The sequence below is a fragment of the Corticium candelabrum genome, chromosome 7 (assembly GCF_963422355.1).
Source record: "Corticium candelabrum chromosome 7, ooCorCand1.1, whole genome shotgun sequence".
Lineage (NCBI taxonomy): Eukaryota > Metazoa > Porifera > Homoscleromorpha > Homosclerophorida > Plakinidae > Corticium > Corticium candelabrum.
The window spans coordinates 4441523-4451522 of record NC_085091.1 but is presented as its reverse complement, the minus strand read 5'-3'; the positions used below and the strand labels follow the sequence as shown (position 1 = coordinate 4451522).

General features: G+C 39.8%; 1 protein-coding gene across 3 annotated transcripts in view; it reads right to left on the bottom strand.

Annotated features, from left to right (window-relative positions):
• Positions 1 to 10000, bottom strand: part of LOC134182612 (bifunctional peptidase and arginyl-hydroxylase JMJD5-like) — a 19941-nt gene that overhangs the window by 9460 nt on the left and 481 nt on the right. For all 3 annotated transcript variants that reach the window (XM_062650041.1, XM_062650043.1, XM_062650042.1), the window contains exons 3-4: positions 1094 to 1418; positions 21 to 187 (exon numbers count right to left, since the gene is read on the bottom strand). In XM_062650041.1, the coding sequence (XP_062506025.1) occupies positions 21 to 187; positions 1094 to 1418 (492 nt within the window). The remainder of the gene's footprint in view (positions 1 to 20; positions 188 to 1093; positions 1419 to 10000) is intronic.

Here is a 10000-nt window from a genome sequence, read left to right as displayed (position 1 = left end):
AAAGTAATTTGCATGCTTACTTGTATGGAACAAATACACAGTCTCCTGGATAAATCCAGGTTTCCCACCAAGAAATATTCTGGAAATTAGGATACTCATACATATTGACAGCATCCACATCGAATTCCTCCATTTTAATTGGAAAGCCCTCAAGTGCACGAGAGAGATATGCATGCAAACCACCAGCCTAAAACAACAAGTCATAGGTAAATACAAGTAAGTACACCATATTACTAATACATACACCAAATGAGTAAAAACAAACCAAAAGCAAACAGACAGACAACATAGACAGACAGACAGACAGACAGGCAGACAGGCAGGCAGACAAAGAGATAGATAGATAAAGAGACAAACAGACAAACAGACAGACAGACAGATTATTCTATTTTCATAAATCTTATACTAGCACAAAATTCAAGCATTTCTCCTGTGTACTCGTTTGTATCATCTCCTCTCTTAGTCTAGCAGCACGTCCATTTTCCTTGCTTGCCTGTTTCACAATTTCCTGGCTCTATGGGTGTATCATAGAATACATCAATGTCTATATCCTAGCTTTCCAGTTCCTAAATCAAATAAAACTACCGCATTCCTTCAATTAAAGACCAATTTAAACGTCGCAGCTGAGAGTACAGATAAAATATAAACGCCACCCTCAAATAAAAGCCACTATTTAATACAATAAATTCCAATATATCAAGCTCAAAATTTGAAGAAATAGTCATGCAACTTCTGCAGAGGCATGCGAGAGGAAAAAGTTCTTTAGATTACTCTCAGATAGTGTTTCACCGCTTGACGTCTCAAACTGAAATATGAATACCAGTATGGTAATTGTTCTCTTGAAAGGTGTCAAACCTACAGTGTGTACACGTACACACTCCTAAAGCACAGGCAGAGAGCATTTAACAAATAAATGCTGCCACGTTTAAATGTCGCAGTTGGAACCCTAGCTAAAAAATACGCCATTTAATTTAATTGGAAAAATACGGGATATCAGACAGACAGGCAGGCAGACAAACTGACAGACAAACAAATACACAAACACAAACACATACACAGAGTTATTACACAATGTAACGGTTATCAATCTAACTTCTCTGTCAATAAGAAACCAGTACTTCGTCCCATGAAGTTGACAGTTCAAATTATGAAATGTATCAAAATGAAAAGACGATGTCGTATTCCCGCTACTAAACCATAACTGCATTTCTTGCAGCCGACTAGTAACCGATCCACAATGCAAACAGTCAATGAAAGGCACATCACCACGCATTTCTATCGGCAACTGATCCACAATGTAATAGTGAGATTCATTGTATGCATCAAGAAAATCACTCAAATTGAGACTTGTAGACTGAATGACAAGTTGCTCTTTCTTGAAAATATCACAATTAAATCCAAGATGTCCATAATTGTTCCTAACAACAACAAAATCACTACAGTATACTGCACTGTTATGGCAAAGTCGAAGTCTATCATGGTATAGTAGTAGCATTCATTACTAATATATTATTACACAGTATAGCAATAATAATAGTAAGGATATAAAATACATCATCCCAACCTTGTATTATAAACATATCAGAGATATTTAATTAAGTTACATTACTAGTTCCAACTTCCATGCATTTAGCTCAAAAGAAGATGACCAAATTCTGTAATGGTTCATAATAGTGTACAAACCTGGCCTACATATACATGTATAAAATTAGAAATTGGAAATTTTTCACAACCTGTTTATTGCCAACAGTCCTTTACTACTAGAGGAGACCACCCAAAAGACAAATTATACCATCCCAACTTCATTCAGAAAAAAACCTGGATTCTTTACTTGGCACCACAGTCAAGAATTCTTTGCAGACGCTTATGTGAACAGCAACTCATTTCATGCGAGAGCTGCTACTTAGGTTGCATGGAGAGCTAAGGACCATTGATAGCATCATTGATACCAATGCTATCACAGTTGGAACTGTCTGTTGACCACTAGCAAGTCATATCATTTGGAACATGGAGCACACACAGCCTGGAAATTCTAAAATCTATTGCCGCAAACAGACTACGTAAATTAGCAAAGCTGTGTGTAATTTACATGAGCGGTTATCATGACTTTGGACATACAGTACCAAATTATCTTAGACAGATTACATTAAGTTTTACAGAATAGCCTCCTAGATTAGACCAGCTGCAGCGGTGTAGCTACACTTGTACAGGAGGCCTGACAAAAGTACAAGTCCCCCCCAAATTTCAGTCATTGACTTCCAGTTTTGGCTATATAACGTGGGTTAGCTTGCAAGCTCTTGTTTCTACTAATAATGTAAAAAGTTCAGCCTTTTGTTTCTCACAATCTAAGGCCACAAGAAGAAAATGAGTTGTTTGACAGGAGTGCGCACACCAATTTCTTTTCTATTTTTTCTGACTGCGCCTGTGTCAAGTTAAATTCAGTCAGTGTTAAACAAAGAATCCGTATTAATTCAGTCGGACGTTAAAAAGACTTACATTCAGTCTGCATGGCATTCATAAAAACAATGTCTAAAAGTGTCCTCAATCACTTGGTTAGGTCTAGACTTTCTTAACATGCATACCAATTGTCCCGACTGTTTTAACAATGTACATTGTTAGTTAATAAATTCAGTCAGATAGCACGCGTTAGACGTTAGACAAAATGGTCGCTTCTTAAACTTCAATCAACAGACATCCGCTCTCATTGCTTCGTAGGGTAAGATGCATAACCTGTTTTAGGTTTCTGAGTTTCATCCGTCCACTAGCAATAGCTATAGCTCATCTTGTCAACTACACAATCTACTTCACAAGATCGACGCAACAACACAATCAGCATAGTAAGCTTCCTGATTTGTGTTGGTTACTGCGACAGAAGCTCCAGACCACATTTCAGATTGTGTGTGTAAATGTACGTGTGCATTGTCTTCATCGCCTGCCTGCCCACTGTATCTAGTTTGTTTGGAGCAGAGAGCAAAGAAGCCTAAGAATCCCACTTAGTAGAATTGAATATTATATAGAGACAATACTAAAGAGTTTCGATCAAGTGGACTGCAGTATTTCTTTCATGGATATACGTGTTTTGCATTTGCAGATCGAATCTCATGACTTGAGCTTAAACCACAAAATCTCATATCAAGATAGATGTATGAGATTCCATGTAGAAGGATGTTTCATCTTACTGTTTCTGATTTGTTCCTTGGAGGATGCAAAATGGATTTTGTTAATTAAATCAGTATATCATGCACATTATGCATCCGGGTTATACAATCAGATCTACTTCATATCACATACGTCTTCAATTAATGTACAACTAAAATTTATTAATGTTAATTCTTTATTAATTAATGCCTTCAGTAGAGCCAAAAAGCAGCACGATGACAAAAAATACAATAACAGCATAACAGGCTTTAATTAATTATGTACTGAACTGGCACATGCACAATTGCAGGCCAGTTGGCTGCTTCGGCCTGCATGGGAGTTAGAAATCTGGACTTTTGTTACGTCATGCGAAAGACAAGTAATCTTAATTGATATTAATTAAACAGTAGACAGGTTTTGAAATGCCTATGTCACACCACCAGAATGTAATGCACTTAGCTAGTAGAACAGACAAGCAATCATCAAAGTTCGAAATAATGTAGTCAAGAAATGAAATAACCACATTTTCTTAAGTAGTCAAAACAAACTCTGCAGCAGAGTTTCTGCAGTGTGTCTGTTCTTGGCATACTTGGCAAAAAATACAATAACAGCATAACAGGCTTTAATTAATTATGTACTGAACTGGCACATGCACAATTGCAGGCCAGTTGGCTGCTTCGGCCTGCATGGGAGTTAGAAATCTGGACTTTTGTTACGTCATGCGAAAGACAAGTAATCTTAATTGATATTAATTAAACAGTAGACAGGTTTTGAAATGCCTATGTCACACCACCAGAATGTAATGCACTTAGCTAGTAGAACAGACAAGCAATCATCAAAGTTCGAAATAATGTAGTCAAGAAATGAAATAACCACATTTTCTTAAGTAGTCAAAACAAACTCTGCAGCAGAGTTTCTGCAGTGTGTCTGTTCTTGGCATACTTGGACTTACTACCTATACTCCCCACTCTTTCTGCTAGTGTGACAGACTGGCGGTAAACTGGCAGAAAAATTTCATCAACGTTTCCGCACTTTTTCTGTATACTATAGCCTTAGTCTTTTGACCATTGCATGGGCTTCGAGTATACCCATAGGTGAACTATTCTGGATGCGTTAGAAAGACCTTACCTATGGTGATCTAGACACATTCTATATCTTGGAATAAATTATTCTATAGTAATCACCAATTAAAATTAGTTCAAATACTGTACACAACAATGAAGCCGCCATTTTCTCTAACGCCTAACGTGCGCTATTTGACCGAATTTAACAGTGTACATTGAAGAAACATTGAGCGTGTGGTTTTCGTGTTATAAAAAGTTTACACCGAATCAAGTGATAGAGGAAATTATTATACACTAGCCTTCACCCGCCCCACGGGCGGTAGGAATTGTGCTAGCAACTAGACAGTAGCTACCTAAGCGAAGGAAACGTAAAGTAACTTTCATTAGTCGTCCATTATTTGGCACGTGGAGTAGCCCTCATCTCATAATCTCACTGTAGGGTGGGGCCATGGACGTGTTACTCTAGAGACAAATCTACACACACGAGCACACACACACACACACACACATGCATGCACACGCAAAATCACGCACGTGCATGCACACACACACACACACACACACACACACACACACACACACACACACACACCTTGAACCTTGATTCCACCATACCCACTATGGGTTTTGGCAATGCAGAGTAATAGCGCTTCTCCAAGCAGCACAATCATCAGCATCACGAAGACTGATATGGAATGATCTGAGGTCTCTTGTGACAAAATCTATCCATCTCTGTTTAGGCCCATGTGTTGGTCTTGTTGCATTACTAAGTCTGCTGCGAAGTAGTTGTTTTTGGGGACGATTGCCACTCATATGTAGCAGATGGCCCAGCCATTGCAATTGTTGTTTCTGTGTTGTCATAGCAATAGGGTCTTCACACGCTCGTTCTAAATTATCTGAATTCTTGATTTTATTCCATCTTGTGACACCAAGAATCGATCGAATGCACCGCATATAGAATGTATTTAAGCGTTGCAAGTTTGGTTGTGTAACGAACCAAGTCTCACATCCATACAGCAAAACAGGTCTCACCAAAGCATGAAAAATTTCATCTTTGTGCAGATTGAAAACTGCCTGTTGGTAAATACCCTTTTCTTCCAGAAACCAATAACTTTACTTGCTTTGCTTATACGAGCATCAATTTCAGCAATGCATCCACCATCTTGGCTCATGATACTCCCCAAGTAAGTAAACTCTGTAACGTTTTCAAGAACAGAACCGTCAAGAAGAATAAGTCCCTGCTCGTAACCAATGCTCAAAACTTTTTTGTTTTCTTGATGCTGATTTTCATTCCCCATTTACAGCAGGACTCATGTAGACTGTCTACTAACTTTTGTAGTTCACAAGGGGTCTTCCCAATTAAAGCTAAATCATCAGCATACATAGCAGCTTTAATGACACTAGTTCCTTGAGCTTTGACTCTGTAGTTCATGTAGAGATTTCCCTCTTTCCTGTATTCAATTTCTACTCCGCCAACTTTAGCTTTGTTTAGTGCTTCACATACAATCTTGTCCATGACAAGATTAAATAATACAGGAGACATAGCACAACCCTGACGTACACCAGTTGTAACTTCAAATTTTGACAACTTTTCACCACTAGATTTGACAATACCACGTGTTCCATCGTGTATGTCATCAATCAATTGTACAACTTGTTCCTCAATGCCTCTCTCTTTCAAAAGTAGTCTGAGAATTTCTCTAGGTATGGAGTCAAAAGCTTTTTCCAGATCAACAAAACAAATATGGATAGCACACTCGTGTTCAATGGACTTTTCAATTAACTGACAAACCAACCATATTTGATAAATTGTTCCTCTACCCGGATGAAAACCACATTGGGCTTCTAGTAGTAGAGGTTCAACTGACTGTTTAAGTCGTCCAGAAGAGTATTTGCTAATACCTTTCCAGGTACACTGAGTAATAAAATACCACGATAGTTGTCGTATATTAGTCTGTCATTTTTCTTGAAAACAGGAACAAGAACTGAATCTTTCCAATCCTGTGGCACTCTTCCTGAAGACCAACTTGTTGAAGAAGCTCAGATAGCCAATCAAAAAGCTCCGTAGGCCCAGCTTTCAGTAATTCAGCTGTTATTCCATCATTACCAGATGCTCTATCATTTTTAACTCTTTAATAGCATTGGTGATTTCTTCTTCACTGAGTGGAGCACCAGACCCAACAGAGTGTACAACCATTACAGAGTCTATTGCAATAGGATGTCTGACATTTAATACCGAGGCAAAGTGTCTCTTCCAACGATCTAACTGATCATCAGTACAAAGTAGTTTCTGACCATGTTCATCTAAAATTACTGAGGCAGGTTGAATGAGTACGTGATCAAAGTTTTTGAGCTTCCTGAAAAGTTCATAATGATTGTGGTGTTTCAAGTCATATTCTAAATCAGATGATTGTTCATGCAACCATTCTTCTTTGTCTTGTCGAACTGCTTGTTTCACTTGTTTGCATAAACTAACATAATGTTTCCTAGTCATCTCGTTTTCCTGACACACACACACACACACACACACACACACACACACACACACACACACACACACACACACACACACACACACACACACACACACACACACACACACACACACACACACACACACACACACACACACACACACACACACACACACACACACACACACACACACACACACACACACACACACACACACACACACACACACACACACACGCATGCACATGCACACACACAAAATCACGCACGCACACGCGCACACACACACACACACACACACACACACACACACACACACACACACACACACACACACACACACACACACACACCACACCACACCACACCACACCACACCACACCAAACACACACACACACACACACACACACACACACACACACACACACACACACACACACACACACACACACACACACACACACACACACACAATGGCAAAATGAATAAGGAACTGCCGTTAAACGGTAATGCCCCCTAGCCAGATAGCGGATTCCTGTGCACTACGCAGGAGCTATGGGCCGTGCTCAGCAATCTCCTGGAGCCTGGCCAGGTGCTCGCAGGAGCACCGACTGCGAAGCCAACTGTGGTGTGGGCACCCGAAGTCCCACCTGGACCCCAGTGACTGATGGATTTTGCCACAGTCGGAGGCCTTTGCCACCCCAATCAAAGACCAGGGACTCATTTATACTCCTGAGTCAAGAGAGGCAATTGTGTGTAAGGCTCTTGCCCAAGGAAATTATGCCACACACACACACACGCGCGCACACACACACACACACACACACACACACACACACACACACACACACACACACACACACACACACACAAACAAACAAACGTGTATTTACTCGAGTCAGAGTTCTGTCTCATAGCATCCCATGCACTACCTATGCTACATGTCATACAGCAGAGACGCACCAACTGCAGCGGGCGCGTAGAATATAATAGCATACAGTAGCTGGTCAGTGCACATCCCCTACCCCGCCCTATGGGTGGTAGCAATCTAGCTTTGCACACCACTTCTGCGAAGAAGCTAGATGCACCCTCTGTCACACATGGATGCAAGCACGCACGCAGAATCAGCCCGGCGAGCCGACTGCAGCGGGCGCATCTTACACTCTACCAGTTGTGTAGAATGACAGTGGCTGCCGAACACACGTCACATCCACATACTCGGTTAATTAATTAAACAAACAAACTCTGGCACATCTCACTTCAGGTGACAAGGTCTCATTTCTGGCCGTCAGAGGCAGTGTAGGCAAAATCCGACTAACTCAACCGGGCCGCTGCATTTCGCAACGATCCGAGACCGGTGTCGTATCGATCGGCGTGTTACAGACAAACATCCATCCAGACAGACAGACAGAATCGTGGGTTGGCGTATTATAGTATAGGATTGTTCTATTGACATTTAACAGAGTCTTTCAATGCCAGACTGAATTTAACATGGATACTTTGTTTAACAGAAGCAATGAAGAATGAGGTCAGTGTTAAAAAAGTCATTTTAATAGCTATTTTGTTAAAGAGACTCTTTTTAATGCATTAAATACATGACACATGCACTTGTAGACTTTTGTAGTAACTACTGTAGTGAAAGGATGTATTATTTCTGCCAAATCTACGTAAGTACAGCAGTAAAAGGGATTAAAAAATCACAATTGCTCTAATAGGTTTCGTGCAACTAGAAAAATGTCTCGTACACATCTAAGCAACGTAAATTATCCGGGCATCCGGACTGCATCCTAGTACTAGCTGAAACGGCCAACGACGTGTTGCTGCAAAGGCATGCACTGTTTAGCTCTTCTGTCAATGCCAAATTCTGACTCTTTGTTCACTGGCAGCACCCATATGTTACCTAATTATATTATTATTTATAATTATAAAATATAAAATAAAAATAAAATACACACACGCACGCACACACACAGATTTCAGAGCCATATTTCCAGTCAAACAACTATTTTCTTCTTGTGGGCTAATAGCTTCAGACTACCTTTAAAAACTTTTAAATTTATTCCTACAAAGACAGTCATGAACAATTGCATATATCTGTATTTACTACCCAGATTTTGCAGATGGTCATCCAGCTTACTTTGATGTTTCCATTCAAAACACTATGCAGCCATTATTCATTTCAAAATCTGCTGTATCTGCAGAAACTGTTGGGATGGCTGGTGAAAAAGAAAACAATGTTCAACACGAAAGTGAGGTTGCTGCATTGGGAGGATACTTCTACCCTTTGGTCATGAAATCCTTCGGTTTCTGGACTCCATCCAGTCTAGCTAGCCGTTCTAAAGATCATCGCTTCCAAGACTACAGCTAATCCTAGAACCATATTTGGTCAGGCAACAACTGTCCGGTCGTTTGTTTTAGTACAATTTGCCTGAGATTTCAGATGGATAAAAATTTTGAATTTTGGAATTTGCCAAGTTTGGCAAGGAATGACTAACTATGTAAGATTTGTTGGTTTGGGGTGCTTGGGGGATTGTTTGAGGATTGTTTAGGGGATTATTTGTTTTCAATGTATATGAATATAAAAATATAAATATAAAATATTTAAAAACTAATTCCATATCTTTTAATATATATATATATATATATACCCATACACAGATTATGAACTACCAAGCACAACCTCGATCGTGTATAATACTTATTAGGGGGCATCTCCAATTACCAAACATTTTCTCCAATCGGAACGTTTGAAAGTGGTGGGGTCGAAGCTTGAAAACTTCTGACACTATATCAAAGTTTTGCCTTTACTTTAAGTTAATTCGCACCAACAGTGTAGCATAGCTGACCAATAGCATCACCTCAATGACACACTGCACTGTCACCCTGAGCTATTCAATATCCACGTGCTAGATTGTTCAATTGTGCCAACTGTTTCCCAGAATGAGAGCAACATGCACATGAATGACAAGCTAGTCCTATTTAATCCTTTGCTCGTTGGTAGGCTTTACTAAAGCCTGCCACAATGCAAGTTACGCTATTCGGAAAAGTGAAGCTGAAAGTCTCGAGCCATTTTTAGAACATCAGAGACAACAACTCTTACTATTCTGTGGTGGAAACTCTCTGACAATTATTTCATCTCGTGGTCGTCAGAACAGGGACCAGGTATTTTTAAGTCTGCCCAAGTAGCTTGAACTTATGGAAATGACAGTAGTTTGTTCAAGTTGCTGCATGTTCCGGCAAGTGCGCAAGCCATTTTTAAGTTAAGCATGTCAGTCGTTCGTTCAAATTGAAGAAATGAAAGGTGGTCACCACCAATTTTTT